This window comes from Tamandua tetradactyla, chromosome 17 (genome assembly GCF_023851605.1).
Source record: "Tamandua tetradactyla isolate mTamTet1 chromosome 17, mTamTet1.pri, whole genome shotgun sequence".
Taxonomy (NCBI): domain Eukaryota; kingdom Metazoa; phylum Chordata; class Mammalia; order Pilosa; family Myrmecophagidae; genus Tamandua; species Tamandua tetradactyla.
In genome coordinates this window covers 46,612,781-46,638,771 of record NC_135343.1, presented here as the reverse complement: position 1 = coordinate 46,638,771, position 25,991 = coordinate 46,612,781, and the positions used below count along the sequence as shown (strand labels likewise).

The following is a 25,991-nucleotide window of genomic DNA, read 5'->3' as shown; positions in this document are numbered from 1 at the left end:
ACAACCCAGCAATCTTCCTTTTAGGTTTAGGGAATGGATACATATGCCTACTCTAAGGTCTGTGCAAAAATGTTTACAGTAGCCTTATTCATATTAGCCTGAAACTGGAAACAACAGAATATCCATCCCTTGGTAAACAAATAAATTGTAGTGCAACCATCTAATGAAATACTACTCAGCAATAAAAAGGAAGGAGCTTCTAATACCTGCAACAGCATGGATGAATCGCAAAAGCATGATGTTAAGTGCAAGAAAGCAGGCACAAATGGCTACCTACTATAGCTGTGTATATGCCATTTATATGATATTCTGGAAAAGGCATAACTGACGTGATAGAATTCAGATTAGTGGTTGCCAGTGACTAGGGGCTGAGAAAGGAAATTGACCACAGAGGGGCACAAGGGAACTTTTTTGGGGCTATAACAGTTCCGTATCTTAATTGTGGCTATACAGCTACATGTACTTGCCAAGAACTCATCAAACCATCAATTAAAATGTATGAATTATACTGTACATAAATGATACCGTAATAAACCTGACTTCAAATTAGCATGGAAATGCAAAGTGTTGAGAATATCCAAAACAGTGATGAAAATATTCTGGAATTAGATAGTGGTGAGGGCTGCACAACTTTGTGGATGTACCAGAAATCCCTGAATTGTGTACTTTTAGGGGAAAATTTTCTGTGTATGTGAGCTATAGCTCAAGAAAAAAAAAAAAGAATGTCCAGGACAGTTTTGAAGAGGAGAACAGAGTTGGAGGAGTTGTCATAGTATATATAAATATTTTTTTAATAAGTAAAACAATATGGTGTTGACACAAAGATATGCAAATAGACCACCGGAATGGAATTGAAGTATAGAAGCAAACCTGTATACATGGAGTCATCTGGTTTAGAAAAAATGTCCCATATATTCCGTGAAATAAGGGTGTCCTTTTCCATAATTGTTGCTGGGTCAACTGGATAACCATATGGTGAAAATATGGAACTTGACTCCTATCCTCAGACCACGTTGATCATAGACACAATTGTGAACGGTAAAACCAGAAAATTTTCTCAAAAATAACATGGGATATTATCTTCATGACCTTAAACTACATAAATTCTTAAACAGGACATAAAAAGCATGACTGTAGGGTGGGCCACGGTGGCTCAGCAGGCAGAGTTCTCACCTGCTATGCCAGGGACCCGGGTTCGATTCCCAGTGCCTGCCCAGGCGAAAAAAGCATGACTATAAATTAAAAGATTGATAAACTGGACTATATTAAACTAAGAGCATTTCTACATCAAAATGTCATTAAGACAGTGATAAGAGAAGCCATGGAGTGATATGAAGAACTCCTACAAATCAAAAGACAAACAATGCAATTTAAAATAACCCCCCCAAAAAAACTTCAGAAAAGATATCAAAATGGCCAATCTTAGTAATTATTTGGTAAATACAAATTAAAACCAAAGGATATACCTCTACTCGCCCAACAGAATGAATAATATTAAAATGACTGACAATACCAATGAAACTTGTAACTCTTTTACATTACTAATGTAAGTATAAATTGGTGCAATCACTTTATAAATCTGTTTGGTAGTATCTACTAAAATGAATATAGGAATTTTCTATGAACCAACTAGTGTCTACCATATGTTTTCATTCTAAATATATGCTTTTCCCTTTGTAATTAGTAAGTTATCTGTAGAGTGAAACTTTGAGACTATGTAGATAGCTTGTTCTCAAGTAGTTTTACCCAATAGTTTTAACCTGAATCAGGTATTACTGTAGTGGTTATAAAATGATGATTTCTCTGTTTATTAGTTGGTACCATCCTATAAAAAACTTTTTCCCTTCCCCTCTTTTCCTTATTTTTTTTAACTGTAAGTATTGTCTCATATATTTTTAAAATTTAGTGAGTTATAATTTATTCCTGTCATTATTCATTTTGATATTCCAAGTATACCAAATTTGACCAGTAGGAACAGTTCAAGCCGTTTCTCTGTCCATTTGGCACGTTCCCCCTTGTTCTTTGAGTATTTCAGTACTTTCCGGCATAATAGGATGTTTCAGGCTTGCCTTATACTTTCTCTGCCCCAGTTCTGGAATCATCCATTTCTCCAAGGAGCCTGGTTCCTTTCAGAAGAGAGTGGAATATAGAAACCAAGATATTAGAGACTAGCTATGCTCATTGTTGGGATGCCATGGCTTCCAGGCACTCTCTGCAGACAGAGCTAGGGGATAAAACGTTTAAAATGCCTGGGCTTATTCTGATACCTCTAATTCCAATCCAGTATCTCAGGGTTATCTCCTCTTCTACCCACTCCCTCTCCCCAAATGTGAAAACCTAACAATACATTTACTCATTTGCTAACTCCTATATGTACAAATAAAAGAGCTTCAGAATTGCCACATCAGTACCACTTCCAACATTGTGTTAAGTAAAGGCCTAGATTTCTTTGAAGTTTTTGTTTTATCCTTAGAATATATTCCACAGAGACTGTACAGTTAAAGAACTGTGTTCAAAATTTACTTGAATTAGTTTTTTTTCTTCTATGTGTTTGTCTATTTGAGGTACAGTTAGATTTATTTGTTTCTGTTGGTATTTGATTTTAATCGTTCCTCCATTCTTACAGATTTAGTTTTTTAATATATGAAATGTAAGCATGGTTCAAAGCTATAAAAAATGCGTTCATAAAATTTCCATTTTTTCCCTGTCCCTTCTATGCCATTCGTACCCATCATCTGTAGGGAGAAATTTTTATCCTCCCTGTTTCTTTCTGTAAAAATAAGCAGATGCAACTGTATTTCCCCCTGTTTTCTTATACAAAAGGTAGCATTCCATATGTAATCTTTTGCCCAATGTTTTTTAAAGTTTGATGATAGTTCCTAGAAATCACTTTGTATTAGTTTATAGAGATCTTCCACCTTGTTTTTTTTTTTTTTTTTTTTTTCATGGTCAGGCTCTGGGAAGCGAACCCTACTTTGTTTTTTTTTCATAGCTGTACAATATTATGTGGAAGTACCATAATTTATTCAGCTGATTTCCTATGTATGGGCATGTAGGTTATTTCCAGTATTTTGCTGTGATGAGTAATACCACAAAGGGGGGTAACCTTGTGCATATGTTTTTTTGTTGTTATAATAGATCTTGAGGGTAAATCCCTAGGTTCTATGGAAAGACTAATTAAATTGTCATTTCTAGCAAGACTGAGAAAGAAAACCAGAAAGAATGTGCAAATAAACAATATTAGGAATAAAAAAGTACGTTAACTATAGATGCAGTAGAAGTTTTCAAAATCAGAATGTATTGAGCAGACAGGGCAACAAATTTGAAGACTTAGAAGAAATGAACACATTTCTGGGAAAATATAGCTTACCAAAAAATAGTTATAAACCCAACTCTGAAAAGAAATAAATCATTAGTTTAAAATTTATTCACCAAAGAACAAAGAAATAAAAATTACTACTGGTCTCAGATGACTTTCCAGGTGATCACACTCATAGGAATAGCCAAAGTCGAGTTTTGTAAAACTCCCCAAAGAGAATAAAAAAGGGGAAATGTTCATCAATTCGTTTATGAGACAACTATAACTTGGAGATTGATATCAAAGAAGAAAGTGTAAGAAAGGAAAGCTTTAAGTTAATATCACTTAAGAAATTACATGCAAAAACTCTAAATAAAATAATAGCAAATTGAATCTAGCAATGTATTAAAATACATCATAACCAAATAGAATGTATCAGTAGAGTTTATACGTTAACAAATAGAAGAAACATGATTATCTCAGTGATACAGAAATAGGATTTAATAAAATAAAATACAACTCCATTTATGATGAAAAAAAATAGCAGAGGAAGTCTAGAAGAAAACATCCGTAACTCGATAAAGTCTACCAGAAAACAACAACAACAACAATCCCATAGCAAGCACTATTCTTAAAGATGAAACATACAGGTAATTTCTTGATATCTGGAACAGGGCAAGAAAACCTAATAATGCTTCTGCTATTCAGCATTCCCTGGAGACTAGCAAGTGCGTTAAGACACAAATAACTAGTATTGACCTTGGAAGGGGCGAAACAGAAGTGTTCATGAGAAGAGACACACCATTGGAAACTAAGTGTTTTAAAAGATTTCTGGATGCCAGACAAGCATACAAAAATGAGTTGTGTGATTAGAAACCTGTAACAAACATCTAAAACATAATTTTTCTAAAAACAAAAAGGCATGATTTACACTAAGACAAGGTATTTAAAAGTAAATTGAAGAAAAGAAGTACGAAACTGTTATGGAGAATCTTGTAAAACTTTATTGAAAGGCATTAGATATTATGTATCCATTAAAAGCATTCATGATGCTGTTTACTTCTGGGGAGAGAGAGAAAGAAATGCGATCTAAGAAAACAGAATACTTCATTTGCCTGTGTAGTGTTATCTTTTTTTAAAACACAAAATTTTCACCAAAACTTGACAGTAATAAATGTGACAAAACATCTATGTTTGTTATATTATTTGCTAGACTCCTCTTTATACTTGAAATATTTATTACATATACCTATTATACTTGAAATATTTCATTACGTATACCTATATTTTTGAAAATACATAAATATTTATGTAGATATTTTAAATTATTCACACCTTCCTTATATAGTTTCCCTGAAACTACTGCATTGTTCTGAAATATTTAGAAAGGATTCTAAATTTCCCACCCTAATTTGTGTTGTTGTAGTTGTTGTTTTTAAATTCCTAGCGTTTCTTAAAGCTATTGCTGTATACATTTCAAAGTAGCGGTATTTGGGATGTTCATGACAGTCTGTCTTTTTGATGGCTGTAATCTCTCTGTATACATGCACTCATGAAATATCCCAGTGTTATCGAATATTGTTGCTTTGAATTCTGCTCATCTAGCATTAATACTGCTATTTCCTGTTTTATTTGTCTTGTATATTGCATATACCTTTATATCAGAGTGACATTTAATTTCTGTCATTTTGTACTATATGTCCCTTGTAGACAAAATATAGCTGAATTTTACTTTTTTACCTGGTTTGAGAAACCCTGTCTTTACTTTTAATAAATAATATAATTCATTCATCTTTCTTTTGCCACTGGTTGTTGAGACCACTTGTCCTAGCCATCAGACCATTTATTTATTAAGCTTTCTTATTGTTTCCATTTCTTTTCTTGATTTGTGCTAATGTGAGTTTTTATTGGTCCTTTTGCTTTCTTAAAGGTCTTGGAAGGGGAGCATGCTAATTCTGACTACCATTTATTTGTAATTTCTTACAGAGAGGTTGCATTAGATTTACCTTATCAGTGTCAATAATTGAATAATAAATGTAACATAGGAAGGGATTTTTAGCATGCATTTTTTTTCTCCTCTGCCTACCCTTCCATCCATATACACCTGCCAGTATTTTTATTGTAATCTGGAATCTCATCGATTTAGGAATCCTTTCTTGACACCTGCATTAAACTTCCCAGTTATTTAGGCTTTTCCCCTGTGTGTGTGTGTGCATGTATGTGTGTTGTATGTTTGGCTGGAGTACTCACTTTAATAATATTCAGAGAGTGTGGACTGTGTCCGAATCCTTGCATATCTGAGAATGTCTGTTAAATTTCCCTTTCACACATGAATAATAGTTGCCCTGACTCTCTTTTCTTTTATAGGTTAACTCCTCCCCATCCCACCCCATCTATTCTGGGATCTTTTGGTAGTTTTTCTCCGTATGTTTGGAATTCAGAAATATCCCCAGGGTTTAAGAAAATATCCTCTGAATCCATGTCTTTAATTATACAAGTAGTATGTAACTATCTCCTTTGGAATTCAAAAATAACACGAGGATTTTTTAAAAGAATATTTTTAAAGCCATGTAAGTAAGACATGAATATGTCCTCTCAGCTCAGAATTAAAACAATACAAATATATATATATAAAGACTTACATATATATATAAATATATATATATATATATATATATATATATATATTTATGTAAGTCTTTCTGACTACTCTCAACCCCAAATCTCTCCCAGAAATAACCTCTGTTAAAAGTTGGATGTGAGCATCTAGAATTTTCTATTATTTGCATGCCTATGAATCATCATTTGAAATTATATTTTTGTAGTTTTTTTTCAATGAAAATATAACAATATGCTTATTTATCCACAGTTAGTTTTTTACATTTAACAGCGTGCCTATGTAAAGGTCTGCTCATTCATCTATCCAGCCAGCCAGCCAGCCATTCATGCATTTTGCCTGCTAGCAGTAGATTTAGGTTGTTTCTGGCCATTTATTATTAGAAACAACAATGTCATGAAAAATCCCTGAAAAGTTCCTTTTGCACAAGAGGATTTCTTAAGGACAGACTCCAGAAAGTTAAGTTATTGTGTAAAAGGTGTGCACATTTAAATTTCTAATAGCTATTGCCACATTTCCCCTCAGAAAGACGAACTTTTACCACACCTTGGCAATGCTGGTATTCCTCTTTTTAACGTTTTTGCCAGTGTGATGGGGAAGAAGTGGTATCCCATTACCATTTTAATTTTCATTTCCCTGAGCACCAAAAATAGAGTCCCTCTTCAGCTATTTATTGGCCATTTGTATTTTCTCTTCTGTGAATTACCAGATCACAACCTTTGTTCCTTCTTCTATGGGCTGTATTTTTCTTGTTAATTTATAGAAGTTCTTTATATATATTGGATATTAATCCTTCAGATTATATATAGCAGATCTCTTCTCCCAGTTTACTTTACTGTGTGATGTTATTTTTGTAGAAAGTTTTAAATATTAATGTTTCAAAATAGAAGAATCTTTCCTTGGATCTATTTTGGATCTTGCCCTTTTTTCTCACCTCCACCCCCTTTATTAACATAAGTAAATTTGTAAGAACGATGTCTAGGAATCAGCTCTTAGATGCATTTATCAATTCTTCTGTTCTCATTTTCTAATTCATTCATTTCTGCTTTTGCTTTATTATTTCCATTTCTCTTTTATTTGGTTTGTTTGTGATTGGTTTCCTTCTTGCCTTGAATGCTTAGTTTGTTTATTCTCATTCTTTCTTCCTAATGAAAGTGTTTAGGGCTGTGACTTTGCCTTTGAGTATAGTTTTGACTATTTCTAATACATTTTCATGTGTAGTGATCCTATGTTATTTTCTAAACAATTTTGAAATTATAGTACCCAATACGTTTGTAATTCCAAGTCATTGTTTTGTTTTTTGTTTTTTGTGGGTTTTTTGGGGTACATGGCCCGGAAATCGAACCCTGGTCTCCTGCATGAAAAGTGAGATCATTGGGTTTTAAAAATGTATTTTTTGTTAATATTTTTCAGTTTATTTTGTTTTCAGAGTGTAACCTCTACATTTATGCCATTTGGAATTTATTGTGGTTTTCTTTGTAACACAGTATATGATTCTATCAGTTAGGATTAGGTCATCTGCTTATAACAGAAAATCCAAAATAACAGTGGCTTAAACAAAGTAAAAGTTTATTTCTCTGTCATGTCAAGGAAATTTGGAGGTAGGCAGATTCCGACAATGTCATCAGAAACCCAGACCTCCGTTTTTCAATACCACCATTCACAGTGTTGGCTTCCATCTTAGTCCACTCATAGTTGAGTATGCCTGCTGGAGCCCCAGCCATCACATCCACATTCCAGGAAGGAGAAAGAGTGGAAGAGTAAAACAATGGACCTACCAACTGAGTCAGCTCCCTTTTAGAAGACCTCCTGGATGCTTATATTTAATATACAGTTTAGCTGGGTATGTCGTTGATAAGGCTTTGTTAAGTAAGAAAGAAGGAAAGAATGGTTAAGAGGTAGGCAAACATGAGTCCTCCATTATCATTTTTATAAATATTCCATCAACACTAGGAAAAACAAAAGTGCCATCTCTTTGTCAAGTCAGAGAACTGAGTGTTTGAATTGGCAAGAGTTGAATTTGGGACTGATTTCCCCATTAGAGGCCAAATGGACCCTTACAAAGTTAATGGCTGCCATCAGCGGGGCTGAACTGGCTCACCCAAGGGCTGCCAGCCCCCTCTCTAATCGCTGGGTGTGGTTGAAGTTCACCCTCCCTTTCCTGCTCTCTCCTCCTACCCAGGCAAGCCAGTCATCTAGAATTTACAAGCGTGCAGGCACCCTGGGAGCTTGGAAGACGCTATGAATGTCCTATCCCAACATGTCCTCTGCAGCCAGGAGTAAACACCTGTCTGTGAGTAAACATGGCTGTTGTGAGGTAGTAAGGCATGGCCACTGACGTGCTGTATGAGCACCTGGGACAGGTGAAGCAGGTGACATGCTCACCTGTTCTCACTTCCTAGCCTCAAATACTCAAATCCCAAGATTGGGAGTAGCTGGGCCAGAAGCTGGTTCCCAGAGGAGCCACAGGGCGTGGGGAACCTGTGGGCCTTTCATCCTGGTACTTCAACATGGACGAGCCATGGGAGGACCCATAGGTCCCACTCCCTCCCCAAGCCACTGCCCCACCTTGTGTGAAGGGAGCCCCAGGCCTGGCTCCCACCAGCCCCATCAGCTTCCCTGGGTCCACGGTCACCTGGCTGCACTTGACATCTCAGCAGATGCCGGGCCTGAAGGGGAGTGAAGGGTCCAGTCCATACCTTAGGGAAGCCCCTGTCTGTAGAGTGGCTAAGAAATATACATATGCAGAAGCCACCCAAAACGCTTACCAAAATAGAAACAGGGGTGCCAGCATGTATGAGAGGAGCTAAGTTCCCTGAGTAACGGAGCAGAGGGGTGAGGAAGGCTGCCAGCTGCCTTGACGGTGATGCTTCTGGAAACTACTTCCATGCTGCCCCCTGCCCAGGTGAGCACCCCCCCCACCCCATCCCACAGGGCCTTGCATGAGAGACCCCCTCCCCTCCCCTGCATACCCTTCCCAGAGCTTCAGGAGAAAAGTGCTGGTTTTCTCCCAGAGGCTGCTGCCAGTTTAGTCAGCAGATTTCACAGATCCACTGGCACCCATGTAGTGTCTTATTTTAAGCTTAACATTTGAAAATGGGAACTTTTCCCTCCTTCGGTGTGTGGCAGAGAGATCCCGATTTATACATAAGCACGCAGCTAAGCCAGTGCGCCCCAGGCTCCTGGGGGTCCTCGAGGCTCCTGATCCCCAAGGCTGGTGCTGTTCAGAAGTCCCTTTCTTCAGATGTCTGCCCAGACCAGCCCCCCCCCAACTGCGGTGGCTTCTTATAATCGGCATCTTCACTCCCAGTTTCTTGCTGAGAGGCGTGCGGCCCTGTCCTCTTCCTGCACATGTGGCCACAGAGAGGCAGGGCTGGGACTTGGCCTCCTCCCTCTCCACTCTACCCACTGCCTACCTGTGCCTTGCACCCTTGGCCACCGTGGTGCCTCCCAAGCCAGGAGCTGGCTTCTCTTTCCAGTCTGAGTTTCTCCCAGGTGGCAATGATGCCTCCCTCCTCTGCCCCGCACATCCCTGGTGTTACTGTCCCCCCACCTTGTCACATCTGGAGCTCTTAAACTCAAGGACATATCACCCACCTTCAGTTGGGGGTCTAAGAACTGCAGCCCGTGAGTGCCCAGTGAGGGAGTCCAGTGGCCTTGGATGAAATCCATACAGATTTCTGTCTTGGGAAATGAAGAGCTCAGACTGTGTAGACCAGATCTTCTCATGGATGTTGAAACCCCATGTATCAGAAGGTGCTGGCATATAAGCCACCTCATCACCAGGAGGGGATACAGAGGGTTCAGTTTATGTCCAGGGCTTGGCCCTGCCCCAGAGCCTTTCTGTCCTTCCCTGGAATTGACCAGTCATTTGATGAGAGATTTGGGATCCTTTAGATCGCAGCACCCCTGATGTGCTGAATGGTACTTTTCAGATCATTAGCCCCATGAATCAGAAGATAAAGGAGAAGGAAAAGACAGGCAAGTGGTCAAGAATCCAGGCCTGTATTAGCTAGGGTTCTCTAGAGAAACAGAATCATAAAATGTATAAAAGTGTCTCACATAACTGTGGGAATGTAGAGTCCAAGTTCTGTAGGGCCGGCTGCAAGCTGGCAGCTGCAATGGAGGTCCTCAACGAACTCCACAGTAGAGGCTCAGTGGCTGAAGCAGGAAGAGTGACTGTCTCTTCTGAATCCTCCTTAAAAGCATCCAGTGATTAGATTAAGCATCACTCATCGCAGAAGCCACTCCCCTTAGCTGATTACAAATACGATCAACTGTGGATACAGCCACCAGTGATCATGATTTAAGTCCATGAAATGTCTTCATAGCAACAAACAGGCCTGTGCTTGCTCAACCAAATAAACGGGCATCACCGCCTGGGCAAGTTGACACATGAACCTGACCATGACAAGGCCTATGGCAGGTCTATCAAAAATGAAGAAGGACAATTTAGGATTGAACATGTGGGTCAGTGTGGAGGGAAAGGAAGTGATGTCAAAGGACTGTTTTCTAGTCGGGATTCCAGGATATGTGATAAATAAATGTCATGTGGCCTTGTCTCTCCAAAGCTTATGGTCTGTCAAAGAGATATTCTTCAAACAGATACTTAGTATTGAGATGAGTGCTGCAAAGAAGATGTTGAGGGAGCACATGACAGCTCATCTTGAGGGCCAGGGAAGGCTCCCTGGAGGAAGTGGCAAATAAGCAGAAACCTGAAGCATGAGGAGAGATTAGCCAAGCAGTGATGGGATGAGGGTGAGAGTGACAGTTATTTCTGCCATCCTTCTCCAAGGAAGGTAATCCAATACCCCATAGTCCTCCCCTGGCTTAAGTTTCACCACTCAATTGTTTTGACACATTCCCCGTTTCTGCTCCAGGTTTTCCATGCCTTGTAAAATCTTCTTCTATCACTTGGGTCAGTTTTGTGCAGGAAGTGGCCAACAGGTGGGGAGTTGCTCTCCTGAGTCCCAAGATATAGCTCACAGAATTGTGGCCAGTGGCCTTACTGCCCTCTGTCCTTGTCTTCAACTGTCCGTGCTTGGCTTCTGGCCAGGAAAATTGGGTATTTGGGGAATGGCTCTCTCTGTGATTTCTCTGTAGTGGCTAATCATTCTGAGGGAGGCCTGAAGTGAAGGTGTGTTTTTTCTTGTGAGCCAGTTACCATATGGTGCCCTGGGCCCCCTTCCTGATCCTCCCCTGAGACCAGGCTCAAGCAGACTCCCCCCACTTCCTAGACTTGCTAGGGTGGCCCCAGAGATGGACTAGTGGTCAGCAGGTAGGGTGGTCGCTTGATCATCAAGGCTGCCTCAGGGACCAAGTCACTAGTGAAGACACAATTCAAGGTACATTTATGGTGGTACAGAATGTGGGGCCAGGAAGGACAGCGTATTTGTTCCTCATACATGGTAATCCTGTATTAGCTATTGCTACTATAGTGCAATAACAAACATCCACCAAATTTCAGTGGCATTCATACGCATTTATTCTCGGGCATCTGGGGTCTGGCTGGTCTAGACTAACTAGAGCAACAGGGGCAGATCTGCTTCTTACTGCAGGTCTGTGGGTCAGTGGGGAGTCAGCTGCCCTTTGCAGAGCTCCACTCCGCTTGTTTCTTTTCATCTTCCCTGGACTGGCAGGATAGGCAGGGCAGGTCTCCTTGTGGAAATGTTCAAAACACAAGGGAAAAAGTAGACACTCATGAGGCCTCTGAGGCCGGGGCTCAAACCCGGCCATTTCCCACGTGCCATTGGCCAAGCAAGTCACATGGCCACGCTAAGTCAAGAGGCAGGGAAATTCCTCCCACGATGAGGCCATGGCAAGGGTATGGATGCAGGGAGCAGTGAAAAATTGGGATGAATCACTATGTACCCACCCCCCCCAGGAGTTTGGAAGAGATGAGCGATGGTGGACATTGTCACAATCCATCAGTCTTCCCTGGCCAGGAACTATTTTGTGCGACTTAGCAATGTTCTCCCATCCTGTCATGGGAGCCTAACTTTGTCTTGGGTGCTTTGGGTGACATCAGAGGGGAAGATCATGATTCTATCTTTTAGGAGCTCGTCATCCTTTGAGGGATGAAACTGCATTCATGGATGAGCTGGCACCAAGATGATGCTATATTGTGCACTGCAGATTGTAGAATTCAGAGAAAAAGAGAGCCCTTGGTGGGCAGCAGTGATTGGTAAAGGCTAGACAAGAACTAGAAAGGAATAGAGGAAGGATACCTACAACTAACACTGGCATGCCAGACCCTGTGCCAGAATCTTTCCACGTGCTATCTCCCCTCATGACCACTGGAGAGGTTCCAGGATCATCCCCATTTAACGTGAGGAATCAGAGGCACAGACTGCTCACGCACCTTGCCCATGGTCATAGCTGGTAAGTGCTGGATCCAGGGTGGGCACCCAGCTCTTCCTGCAACCAGAGCCCAAGTGTTAATTAGTGCCCCACATGCAGCAACCTGAGTGGGAATCGGCACACTTATAGCCAGGTGTGCCGGGAGGCCAGCCGCCCTGAGCTGGGAGCCGCCGGGGGCACCCGACTGTGTCGTGAACTATAAATGGGAACAAAGACAGGATGTAAGATTTGGCCAAGGTCCTGCAGCGAGATGGGGTGGAGGCTGGGCTTGAAATCCTAGTGGCTGGCTCCTGTTTCCCTCTCCTTCTACTTTTCCTTTGTACCAGCCACATTTCTGGGCTCCCTCTGCCCGCCTGCCTGGCCATGCCTGAAGCATCTCCCTCTCGGGAGAGATGCCGTCTACTGGCATTGAAGCCGGGTGGGCTGGCCCCCTCTCTCCAACCATCTCTTCCCCCCTTCCCCCTGCCATGTTCTGGAAAGGGCAGCGGGAGGGAATGTGGGCAGGTTGCACCAGAGATATACATCTGAGAACTGAAGGGAACATTTATTTTTAATTTAGACTTAAAAAGAAAAAAGGAAGTTATAAAATATCTGCTCTTGCTCCTGGGAGTGTGCAGATGGTGCTGCGTTTTGCCTAATAGGGAATGAGCTGGCGCCTGCGCGCTTCTGGTCCCTGCCAGCCTGACTGCAGCGGCCTGGAGGGCAGGGTCCCTGCTCCCCTCACCACAGCCTTGAGCAGCTCCCTAGGGTCCCTTTAGGCCAATTCAGCTTCGCTATACCGACTGCTCCTCTTGTGAACTGCAATTGGGATGTTGGAATTTATCTACTTAACACACACCCAGGTACCTAATTAAATCCAGTCATTTTCACACCAAGGCATTATAAAGGGCATTTGGTCTTTGGGTCTGTTGTGGTTACAGACCCTATACTGCTCTCCTTCGGTCTCTACTGGGAGCAGCTGGGAACTTGTCATGTAGAAGATGCTCAATAAATGGGCATGGAGTGTTGACTGAATTCCCTCTTCCTTTGGGTTCGGAGGGATGAGCTGGAAAGGAAGCATCCTAAAATCAGAGAGTCGGGCTCCCCAGGGCAGGAATTAGGAGACCTCTTTTCCCAGCTTGCTGTGAGGCCTTTGGCAAGTCACTGAACCTCTTCAAGCCTCAGTCTCCCATTTGCAAAATATGGAAAGTAACCTCTATTTTCTGACCCCAGAGTTATTGTATGACGTGGGGACGTGCTTGGCAAAATCAATCAACACTACCTTTAAGAAAGCATAAGGAGATGTAGTATTACAGCCAGAGGTGCTGGCATGGGCATCAGCCTGAGTCAGGGCAGGAAGTTGGGACAGGAGGCTGGTGGGGGCTGCCCAGCAGGGGGAAGAACCCACTGGTCACAGAGCCATGGCAGTGTGTGTGTATAGTGCAAAGCCTGGGAATTAGTTTAGTTTAGTTAGGGTTCTGGTTCTGGAAAAGACAATGATATTCTAAAAAGAATGCATGCTAAAAGATGAAGCACGTGAAGATGAAAATGAAACAAGAAGGTTTGAGAAGAGAAGTATGATTCAGACAAAAATACATGTTGTGAGGTTCAGACCTGAGCTTCCTAACAGCCAGGGTGAAGAGAGACACAGTGAAATGGCTCCATCTGCAAGACAGATGCAAACCAGTTGCTCAGAAGAACAATTTTTGACCTGGAAACTAGAAAAAAGTCTCCTCTAAGAGACTTCATAAGGGAGACCCTGTGATGTAATGAACGGCATCCTGGACAAGTTGTCTAGTAAATACAGTGAGTCCCATGGGGCTGTGTCATGTTGTTCTTGGGAGAGAGTGGGGGTAGAGGGGGTAGGGGCAGACTATGTAGTTCAAGTCACATGTGTGCTTTATAAGCTGATTTAGATCAGGGGGAACGACGTGCAAAGTCCTGACCATAGAGAGCAGCCCTCATTTCCTCAGACTTAGGCCATCAGACTTGCCCAGGTGTACATGGACACACAGGTGTGTACACACGCACACCACTTGCTTGCTCGCATCCTCCATTCCCAGCTCCAGGCTCTCTAGGCTCTGCCTCATCTTTGGTGTCCGGCTCCTGGCTGAGAGGGTGACCAGGAGGAGCCCCTGAGATACACCTTCACATCTACCTGGGCCCAAGAATAGAACTTGACACCGAGATAGGACCTCCGAAGTCAATTCCTCCACTTTATAGGTGAGAAAGCAAGAATCCCAGCGGGGACAGAGGTGGTGCAGGGATGGAGCTGGGTCTAAGACCCCAGGTCTTTGGGGTGGCATGCCACTCCTTCTAAGCTGACACTGCAGAGAGAAAGCAACTTGGGATTTCATTCTGGGAGAGAAACCCACGTAAGATAATTGTTCATTGGAGCTGTGGAGAAGTTTCGCGTTATATAATTTTATTCAAACTGATATGGGCCAATAAATATAAATGTGTGTGTGCGTGTTCACTGTTTTAAAACATTTTAATGTTTAAAACATGATTTACTAATGCTTCTGAGGGTGTCTAGAATTTGATTTACGGCCTGGTATTGAATGTTTATACTTGTTCCTTTCAGACATTCTTGCCAAAGAACCATTTTATCTACAGGAATAATAAATAAGTCAATATGTGGATGGTTGTGCACATTTTTTCCATATGTAGCATGTTTTGTGGGTGTTATTTTGCACACAAACACTGGAAAGGTAAAATAGAGAGACCTGTGCAGATTCTTGAAGTCCTAGGTTTGGTAGTGTCCAGCTTGGATGGTTGATCTTGACTTAAACCAGAAGAACAAAGTCAGTGGTCTAGGTGTTAGGTGATATCTAGGCTTTGGAAATGATGGATCCATACATATGTCACTACGCCTAGCCATATGTGTGCACGTACCCATTCGTGCTTTTACCCATTCATTCATTCACTCAACAAATATTTATTAGACACCTACATTTCATGCAGTAGCTTAAACTTGGTATATAGGTTTTCATTTCATGGAGACTCAGAAATAACCAATACAAATCCCCACAACTTGTTTTTGTAAAGCATTTAAGGCCTTTAAAATGATTTTTATTTAATCCTTACAAAAATCCTGTTAGATGGCCAGGTCATGATGGAACCAGGTTATATGAGTTGAAGTGAATGGGTTCCTTTTTGTTTACATTGCCCTCCCTTCCCCTGCTATGGAAATAATACATATCCATTGTTGAAAAGGATACAGAAATATTTAAATAGAATGAGGGAAATGCCCTGCGAGCTGACCTCTAGATACATGCACGATTAACAGTTGGCATGCTGTACTGTAGTTTTTTCATGCTTGGAGATACGTCTTTGTGTGTGTGTGTGTGTGTGTGTGTGTGTGTGTGATTACATAAATATGATATTTTTTATTTGCAAAAATGAGCTTATATTGTACAAACAATTTTTCTTGATTGTTTCCCGTTGTCTACCATCTCACTGTGGGCATCCTTCCACATCAGTTTGTATAGCTCCAGCTCACTCGCATGCATGGCTGTATAATTTTTCTTTACAGAAATGTCAGGTGCTTCTTTTGATTTCTTCTCCTTTCCTCTCTCTCGTAGGTGGTCGGTCTTCTCTTGCCAAACCAGACACTGGCATCCACTGTCTTCTGGCAGGTAACTGTCCCCTGGCAGAGGACCCTGGAGGAAGGGCTCAAGCAAGTGCTGGCTAAGAACGTCTGTTCGGTCCAGGATCCTTGAGGTGGTCTCAGCCCACTCCACACCTCTCTCATGGCCAGAGGCCTCTAGTGGCCAAATGCAGGCCTTTGGGCCCACTGAGCAGGTCCCGTGCAGCCCAGCTCACGTGAGCCTTAGACGTCACCCTCACCTTTGGACAGAGGTAGTGAGGGCCGGCCTGGTGTCCTTGCCGGGGGCACGATGAGTTGTTGGTGACTGCCTTCTCTGTCCCTTGTTCCATAGTCAGTGACCCCAACGTCCACCTCCTTTTGGCATCAGCCTCGTCCAAATCTGCAGGGGAAGGTAAATCCACCCCCAACCCCCAAAGCAGTGAAGTAGGTCAACAAGCGTCACAGACCTGTTCTCTGCTCACTGAGACAGTCTGGGTTCTGACTCCCTGAAAATAATTGAGAATATCCATGTTTGTGCGGAGAAAGAGAGTCAGGAGGAAAGCATGTCTGTCTGGTAGAAGAGTCTTCCTTGAATAAAACTAACAGTGTCTGTGTTTGGGCATTAGAGAAGGTACAGGACAGTGGGCTGGAGGTTTTTAAAAAGGTTCAAGGCTATCAGTCATTCCAGGGACCTGAATGTCACAACCCCCCAGCAAGTAATATAATAAGGCAGACCATGGCCAAGGCAGGGGGCCCATTACGGGCAGTGAGTGCCATGTTCCGGGAGAGGTAACCATCCCTGGACCGGTTGGCAGGACCAGCCGGCCTGGTTTGCCAAGGACTGCGGGTTCTTGTGCTAAAACTGAAAAGTCCCAGGAAAACTGGGACATTTGGTCATGCTAACTTTTGGGATGGATGGAACCAGCTGTGGGCTGGAGAGCGTGTCCTGTTTCCTTCTGGAGGGCTGTGGCCTCCCGGGACCACCTTTCCTGACCTCTCCTCTCCTTCGTTGCCTTTCAGTGGCTGAACCAGAGCCACAACGCTTGTGTCAACTATGCAAACCGCAATGCTACCAAGGTGAGCACGCCCCACGACCACCCCAGGGTGAGATTCAGGCTGGGCTGGCTGGTTATTCTCCCTATAACCCCATCAGTGGCTGCTCCCCCTTGGTTAAGCATCACCCTCCTCTGGGCACTTGATTTAATCTGAACTCCCTTTCAGGAGGGGTAGCACATGCAGACCTCACTTCGCTGAGGTCAGCAGGAGTCTGGGCAGGGGCCCCGCTGGGAGGGGTTGGCTATATGACATGAAGAAGGTCCCTAGAATGTGAGTCTGGCGGTGGCAGTGCAAGGGATAGACTCTGTTGGCTTCAGAATTTTTCTTGAGTGTCTCCTAGGCCCAGATCTTGGCTCAGGATTGACACCAGCCAAGCAGAGATGAACTTCACCTAACATGTCCTCCTTGCTTGCCTAGAAGTTGCCTAAAAGTTCCCAGTGCTCAGACTGCTGGCCACAAAGCTGAGGGATGGCTCCTGAGAGGAGAGGGGCCCAAGGGGACCAGCACGTCCTTCCCGAGCCCCCTGCACTGCTGGGGCGAGCTCACAGGGGAGCCCCAGCTCCCCATTCTGTGATCCAGGAAGGGCAGCTGGGCCTCTGCTTTGCTGGCAAGGACATCTCTGGCTCTGGTCAGGTCCCTGCTTCAGCATCAAGCCCAGAGGCCGTGGGTGTGGGGGGAGGAGGAATCTAAGTCCGCTTTGGGGGCTGTCAGTTTGAGGTAAGAGAGGGTCTTGGTCATTTTCTAACTCTGGGGCAGAGGCCAGAGATTAGGGGCTGGGCCTGGGCAGTAGGAAGGAAGGGGCCTGGCGCTTTGAGGACACCTGCCCTCCTCACCCCTCCTGCGCATCTAAATTTCCAACCTATGTCTCTATGTTCCCCACATGTAAATATTTTTTAAAAATATTTTTATTGGGTGGGCTACGGTGGCTCAGCAGATAAGAGTGCTTGCCTGCCATGCCCGAGGACCCGGGTTCGATTCCTGGTGCCTGCCCATGTAAAAAAAAATATATATATATATATTTTTATAGACAAATCTTCACATACACACAGTCCATACATGGTGTATAGTCATTGGCTCACAGTATCATCACATAGTGTGTATTCATCATTGTGACCATTTTTAGAACATTTGCATCCTTTCCGAACCTTGATTCTGGTGCTCCTTTTATCCAGGGTATGGACAGATGAATAAAAAATATGAATAAAAAATATGTAAATAAAAAGAGGATAAGAGGTAGAATAAATTGGGTAGATGGAAATACTAGTGGTCAATGAGAGGAAGGGGTAAAGGGGTATAGGATGTATGGGTTTTTTCTCTTTTCTTTTTATTTCTGTTTCTGGAGGGATGTACTTATGGCGTTCAGCTAAACTGACCATATAGGTTAAATTAGATAATGTGTACCCAAAATATAAATTTTCTTTTTTTTTGCTTGGGCAGACCCTGGGAATCAAACCCGGGTCTGTGGCATGGCAGGCAAAAACTCTGCCTGCTGAGCCACTGCAGCCCACCCCCAGAGAGAGGTTCTCTGGGGGTGAACTCTTAAGCCTAATTTTAAGTAGGCTTAGCCTGTCCTTTGTGGGAAGACGTTTCATATGAACAAATCCCAAGACTGAGGCCTCGGCCGGTTGCTTTGGTTGTCCCCACTGCTTGTGAGAACATCAGGAATATCTGACATTCTGCCTCTGTCTTCCAGCCTTCACCCGCATCCAAGTTCATCCAGGGCTACCTGGGCGCCGTCATCAGTGCTGTCTCTATTGCCGTGAGTAGCTCCCCTTGCCTTCTCCGTCCTGTTGCTCTGCGGCTGCCTCACCCAGCATCGCGGCCCAGACCCTTGAGTTTGGGTCAGGGCCGGGTGGGGGTGGAGGTTTCTGTGGGCAGGACGCCTGGGCAGGCTTTCTAGGCAGAGAAAAGAGAGGAGGTCCTGGGGACCCTGGAGCAAGAGCAGCCCGGCTCTCCGGGTGCACAGAGCCAGCCAGGAGGAGCAGAGCCTGCGGGCAGTGGGAAATGCTCCCTCTCCAGCTGAGCACCAACGCGTACCCTAGAGGTGCACTTGCTCGCCCAGCCCCCTCCTCAGAGGAGCTTGCCTTGGTGACACAGCAGATGCCAGAGGGTCACGGGAATGCCCCTTCATGGGCCCTTTGCAGGCCTGAGCTCCCAGAGCACTGTTGGCCCTTCCCCTCCTGTGTTCCACCCTGGGGCTGGAGGCCCCTCCAGACAGGGCGACAGGCTCATCTTGAATCTTCTGCAGGACACTGACCACGCAGCGGCTGCTCAGGAGGGGAGGTGTGTGTGCTGATGTGTGAGCGTCGAGAGGGGTGGTGGAGCAGCGTCTCCACAGTAGGGCAGAGAGCAGGTGACACAGGACACAGGGAGGGGCCTGGGCAAATACTGGAGCAGAAGTCAGGTTCCTGGGACCTTGCCCACCCCACGCTCACCCTCTTCTTGAGCCCAGCACCTGGGACTCTAGATCCCTCCCTGCTGGGGTGGTCTCCCATGTCATAGTCCAGGGGGAAGACGGTCACTTCACGACCTGTGTTATATCATTCATTATACAATAAATACATGGTGTTGGTAAGAAAAAAACAACAACTAGAAAATGCAGATGAAAAGAAACCATTTACATTGTAATAATCTTCACATATAATAATCTTTTGGTAAAACACGCTTTCTCATCTTTCCCTTGTCTTTAAGTAAACACAATAGTTGTTCACGGCTATGTAATAGCTCATCGAACCATATACCATAATCTAGTCCACAGTTCTTCTACAGCAGGGATTGGGAGTTGTTCTGAATGGCCTCATTTATTTTACTCTCATAGAGACCAGGTCAGCTCTAAATAGCCCTTGGGCAGTGGGGTCCCCTCTTGTGTCAAGATCTCTCTTCCCCTAAATCCTTATTTCTTACCCCCAAACAAGAAGCCAGGTATTATCAAATCTATTTCAATGGCTTGCCAAGAGGCCTGGTGATCTTGCAGCCATCACGAGACTTCCTTTAGGGCTCATGCAAAGTGGGGATCCCTGAGACGGGAGGGCTCGTTCACCTCCTCCTAACACCTTATGATGGAGGAGCCAATAGCTACTTGGTTTAGTGGCTTGAAATTCCCATTTTTCTTCTTTGCAATCAAAGGGTGAGGCGGGGAGAAGTTGGCAGGAGGAGGCATCACCCAGGGCATCTCAGTGGTGCTGAATGGGAGGGCCTTGAGTGAAGGGTCTCTGTGCTGTGGGGCTTCCTTTCCCATAGACCCGGGCTCCTGGCACGAGAACAAGGCTTCTTCCAAGGGCTCCTGGCTCTGCACAGCCTTGGTCCTCACTTCCCCGTCCCGGGGGCCATCGGTCATCCCATCCCAGCCACTTCCAGGCCAGAGATAGCCCAGATTCCAAGGGCTTCTGTGGCCCCCAGAGGCTGTACCTCCTCCCGCCTCCCTGCCTGGCTCCAGAGCCCTCGAGGAGGCATTCCCTAACCCCTCACGCCCTCAATGTTCTCCATCCTCCCAGGTTCCAGAAACTTCTGTCCTTCCCCCACACTCACTCCTTTATGCCCCATGTCCTTCATTCTCTCACTGTCCCGTGGCCTGGGGCTGGTCCTCCAGCTGGATTAGAAGTTAACCAAGGACAGGGACAGTGCCTTCTCCCCTGCAGAGAGCAGTGCTCTATAAATACTTATTAATTAGGTGACCGATTGATCGCTGGCCTCGGGAGGCCCCTCTCCTCCCCAGTCCCCGAGTCTTAGCGGTGGCAGCGTCCCTCTGCCTGACGTCTTCACACAGCGAGGGTCTAACTCCAGCAGATGGAGTGGAGTTTCTGACTTGGAAAATCTGCAGCTTGCTTGCTTTTCTTTTGTAATGAGTAAATCACAAAACCTCCAAAGAAAGAGGCTTTATCTTATTTTCCTTTCCCTTGTTCCCTAGAACCCCAGGCCCAGTGGCCTCATTAACTGATCTCTGCTTCAATTACTGACAAATGCCCTCCCAGGGCGAGCCTGTTAGGAGGAGATGACCTGCAAACAAGTGTCACGGCCCCAGTGGTTGGCCCTGCTCTGGCATTAATTAAAATGAGTCCCTTCCAGCAGACAGCGTGGCCGGGCGGCTGACAGGCCGAGGGCCGGTCCCAAGGATGGAGGGCGAGCTGGAGTGGAGGCCAGGTTTTGGGGAGTCCAGCCCCCTCGACTGGACCCTGGAGTTCCTTACCCTTCTGAGAAGAGCCCCCGGCCTTGGCCAGCACCCCCCAGCCCCAGGGATCCGTGGTTTGTGTGACCTCTAAAGGAAGTCTCATGCTGGTTGCAGGGCCCCCGAGCGAGGGGGCACCACCTCTTGGCAGCCCATCCAGATAGATTTGGCAATGTCTGGCTTCTTGCTTGGGAACAGAAAAGAAATTCTGCCTTAAGTTATTTTTGAAGCCTAACAGTTTGCTATGTTTTAACAAAGGAAGCCTCACTCATCCCTTGCTGTTTTGTGGTTTGAGGGTTGGCGCCAAGCGCGTCTGGGTTCCGTGCTCGCTGGTCAGACCCTCGCTGGGGGGTTGAGGGGAAGAGGGAGGCCAGGGCCATTCTCTCGCTTCAGGGGGTGTAGGACATGCCACGTACTTCGCAGGTGCTGGGGGACGCAGAGATGGCTGTCCTTCGAGATGCTGAGAGCAGGAGCTGAGAGTTCTCTGGTAAAATCAGAATTCTGTTGAAGACGACCTGAAGGTGGGGTGGGGGCCCTGGGAGAGGCAGCGATTTCATGCAGGGCTGGCTCTTATAGCACAGATCAGAGAGGGCCAGCACTGCACGTGCAGAGGCACACAGGAGAGGGAGAGCAGACAGCTCCAGGAAACTGCCAGAAAGCGAGTGTGGCTGGCATGTAGGGAGTGAGGCTGACTATGAAGTGGGAGGAGTTAGCAGAGGCCCCTTTAGGAAGGATGGGGAGTGCCTCGCCAGGGAGTTAGGAAATGCTATCTGGGCTCAGGGGCCAGTGGCATGGAGGGAGGTACAGGCAGAAGTGGGCTGGAGGAGAAAGTCACCAGGAGGTAGCAGGCCCAGCTGACCAGAGGCTCCTAGATGGGAGTAGACCTGGGGCTGGAGAGGAAGGGTCAGGGCTGGAGCCCAGCTTGACCAGTCGGGAATCGATTGGTGGAATCAGCTCCCATTCCTTGAACCCTGCACCTTCAGCCAGGCCTTAGCTGGCTGAAGTTGTTCCCTGCTGGGGCAAGGCTGACCTCCATTCCCAGAGGTTCTGGGCCCTGGCAGTGGGGTGGGGGTGGGTTCTCTTTACTGCTAGACACTGGAGTACATGTCAGTGTCCCAAGTGGTCCCAGGGCTGAACCCCTACAGCTCCCAGCTCCCATTTTCCAGTGGCAACCCCATTGATAATCAGTCTGGCAGAGTTGTAACAATTGTAAAAATGGCTAACACTCACGAAGTGCCCACTGTGTCCTGGGCCCTGCTTGGGTATTTCTCCCCATGATACAGATGAGGAAACAGACACTGAGCTGGGATTCAGACTCAGGCCTAACCACACACTGCTCTGCTAACACAGGGACCCCTTTATCTCCCTGCTCCCCTTGTGGCATAAGAAGGCTGCAGAAGCCAAGCAGTGTTCTCAGCTTCCCAGTTGGAGGAAGTATCATCATGCCTCCTGGCAGCCCTCCCCGGCTACCCTGAGAACAGTGAGGTCTGGAAGAACATTTTTGAGAGGTTCTCCAGGTGTAATGGGGTTAGACGCTCCATACACCTACACACTTGGTTCCTGGCCTGTGATTGTGGCCAAGGTAAGGCAACAGCATGTATTAGTCACTGGGCCAGAGAATGCCCTGCCTCCTGCAGGGTGTGTCCGGCTGGCTTGGAGGTCGAGGGTGTACGTCAGCCCCTTCAGCTCTTCTCTGACACGATGGAGGTAGGGGAGCCGCAGCACTTGCTAGAATCCCAGGACCAGCCCATCACTTCCTGCTTCCATGGGGAGTGGATTCTGGGGCAGCATCTGAAGTGTGACAGAAGCCTGTGGATGGTGATTTCTGGCCTTGCGCTCCTGCAACCCACTGACTAGGATTGGAGGCATCCAGGGTTCACTTGGTACCCAAGAGCTTAGTCTACAAAGAGCGCCCTCTGGTGGGTATTTATGGTACCTCAAGAGTCCCCTGACCTGCCCCAGCTCCTGTCCCCCAAGCCCAACAAGCTTCTCACCATCTGCTTGCTTTATTCTGACCTCAGGCCCTCTCCCTCTTTCAGGCCTGGTGCCCCTTCTCCAGTATTCCTCAGGGCCCCTTGTCCTCTGCTCTGCCCCTCTGCAAACCACCTGGGGTTTCATGCTTCTAAACCTCTGCTGAGGGTCTTTCCTACTCATCCTTCAGGACTCAGGTGGACATCCTCTTTCTCAGCCTTCATGGCCCATGGGCCCTCCTCCTTGCAGAGGGGTGGAGATGGCTACTGGGGGGGACGCTTAGTCTGTGGGTGCAGAACCTGGCTTCATCATTACCTTCCAAACCTGGCACTGTATGGGCCCAGTGAGTGTTTGCTGAAGTGAACGGCAGTGGCTGCACAAGGCAAGGCTCACCTTTTCCCTGCCTCAGAATCCATTCACTTGATTTATGCTGGAAACATTTGTTAAGCTCGTACTCATTCCACCAGGCACAAGGAGTTCGGTGAGACATAGGAGAGGTGGAGTGCCTGCCCCACAGCACTTACGGGCTACAGGGAAAGACGAATGTTTAGGAAGTCCACAGGTAAAACTGTTTCTGTGCTATTTGGTCTTTTAATCATAAAGCTGTATTACTTTGATTCAAAACATTTTAAGAAGGTAATTAAATTCTTGGAGACTGTGATTGATACATGAAAGGAAAAGATCAGTTTCCGTGAGAGATGATAAAAGGGGAGCCTGTTGTCCACTGCAGATGGGTTGTATTGCATGTGACTATATTTCAATAAAATTCCATTAAGGGGGGGATCCTGATAGAAGAAGAGGCCTCTTGAGGGTCTGACATTTAAGCTGAACAGTGAGGAGGTCAAGGGAGGGGCAGTGCGAGAGGGCCCTGGAGAGAAAGAGAGAGCTGCGAATCCCGCGAGAAACAGTGAGATGGCCAGGGGTCTGGAGTGGTGCCAGCAGGGCCTGTGGGCCTTCAAGTGCAGTGAGAAGCCACAGAACCATTTTAAGCAAGTGCCGATATCCATTTTTAGAAGAGCACTTTGGCTGCGGTAGCAAATGAGATCTGGGCAAGAGTGGAAGCAGGGAGTCCAGTTGGGAGGCTGAGTGGTCCTCCAGAGAGACCTGAAGCAGAGAGGGAGAGAGATGGCTGCATTCAGGATACCTGGGGCCGAGCAGGTGGCTGGGGTTGAAGGGCAGAGGCTCCTAACTAGGATGGCTTCAGGTCTCTGGCACCAGGAACTGAGCTGGGATAGGAGCAAGGGGGCAGGGTGTGGGGGAGGAAAAGCAAGACCACAGCATTTTGGGGTGTACAAAGGTGAAATGTCTGAAGCCCATCAAAATAAGCCATGCCACCGACGGTCAGTTGTGTGGTCTGGGGTTAAGGGCACAGGCCCAGGGGAGAGAGCGCTGCATGCCACACTCAAGACCATCTTGTGTCTCTTTGCTGGCCTTGCAGAAATTAGGCAGCTGTTGGCCTGGGAAAGACCTTGGGACTCAGGGAAACACAGCCTAGCAGTTTCTCTTCTTCCACATAGGCTCATGATGCTAAAGAATTGATATCTGTGCTCCCACCCCACATGTGCTCTTGATGCTGGTCAGTATTTACCCTCTCTGCACAGGGACTGGCAAGAAACCAGTTTCTCTTCCATTCCCTCTCGCCTCCCGTCAGCTGCCCGCGGCAGATCTCCCGGCCTATGAGCCAGAGCTTGAAAAGTGGCCAGAGAACGATCCTGGGTCCCTGCTCCTCCTGGTGCCCCCTCCCCCCCCAACCCTGTCTGCTGGCCATGCAGGGAATTCTGGTGCAAAATCAGCACCCTGTTTATTTTCCCCTCTGCCAAAACTGGGCCCCTGTCTGGTTAATTTCTCTTTTGTGGCTTATTTGGAGGCTGTTAAAACAGACCCTGGGGGACCCTCGGCAGCAATTGTTCCATATCTCATTATCTTTCCCAAACCCGATTATTAGCTGAGATTTTTCTGATCACTAGCTGCTGTTCGTGAGGGTTGTGTGCCATTAATACCAGCTGGTCCCCTTAAACAGGACCCACCACGCCAGGGAAAATGAGCTGGCACTCAGAGGCACCAGCCAGTAGGCTTTTTAATTGAATGGGTGCCACCAAATGTTCTAGGCCAAAGGGCCCCGGAGGAACCAGAGCAGACGGGCCCCCAACCCCTGGATCTGCAGCCCACCCTGGGCTCCTCACAGGCTGCAGCCCCCCTAACTGCCAGGACAGTAAGGCCTGGCCTGGGGGTCACTCGCCTCCTGCATCATCAGGGGTCTGGGCAGGTTGGCAGTGCTCTAAGCAGCTTACACTGACCTCGCCAACTCTCGTCCTGTTCATGTCAAGGTGACCCCAACAGACTGCAGGAAAGGGAAAGCCAGGAGAGACCTGGAACAGGGCGTTACTTCCTCTCTTCTTTCTTCCCTCCAACTCTTGGCTCCCATGTTGGGTGGGGAAGACCGGGTAGGTGACAAACTGTGGCCTGTGCCAGTCCTGGACCATGAGAGGAGCAGCTGTGGCCAGGGAGGGGAAGGCAGGGGCCATTGCCAGGAGCTCATTCCAACCCAGCCCGTTCCTGCCTCCAAGAGGCCACCCCGGGAGGGGTTGAGTGTCCCTGCTCACTTCCTCGCTTCCTCGAGGTTCCTGCTCCTCCAGTACTTCCTGCATCTTTGCAAATGACTCATGCAAGGTTTTGGACTCAGACCTACTGGTTTTCACCTGCTGGGGGACAGGGGCTCCCAGGGCGCTGTGTTCGCTGATGTGTGCCATCCTCTGTTTCCACTCATCTGGACTCCAGCCCCAAACTGGTCTTTGCCAGAGAGCCTCTCGCTCTGCAAATAGCTGGTTTAAAATGGCACGTAGGACATTAAAGCATCGCTTACTATGATAAAAGACCACTGGAAAACAAGTAGAACCGAGGTTTGCACACAGCTTTGGAACCAGCAGATTCTGGGTTCAAATCCCAATCATGCTTC

The 25,991-nt window shown here is 46.2% G+C and overlaps 1 protein-coding gene across 4 annotated transcripts in view; it reads left to right on the top strand.

The window, feature by feature from the left end:
• SFXN5 (sideroflexin 5) overlaps positions 1–25,991 on the top strand; it is a 136,440-nt gene that overhangs the window by 65,962 nt on the left and 44,487 nt on the right. For all 4 annotated transcript variants that reach the window (XM_077134559.1, XM_077134562.1, XM_077134560.1 and 1 more), the window contains exons 7-9: positions 15,839–15,892; positions 16,864–16,920; positions 18,593–18,658. In XM_077134559.1, the coding sequence (XP_076990674.1) occupies positions 15,839–15,892; positions 16,864–16,920; positions 18,593–18,658 (177 nt within the window). The remainder of the gene's footprint in view (positions 1–15,838; positions 15,893–16,863; positions 16,921–18,592; positions 18,659–25,991) is intronic.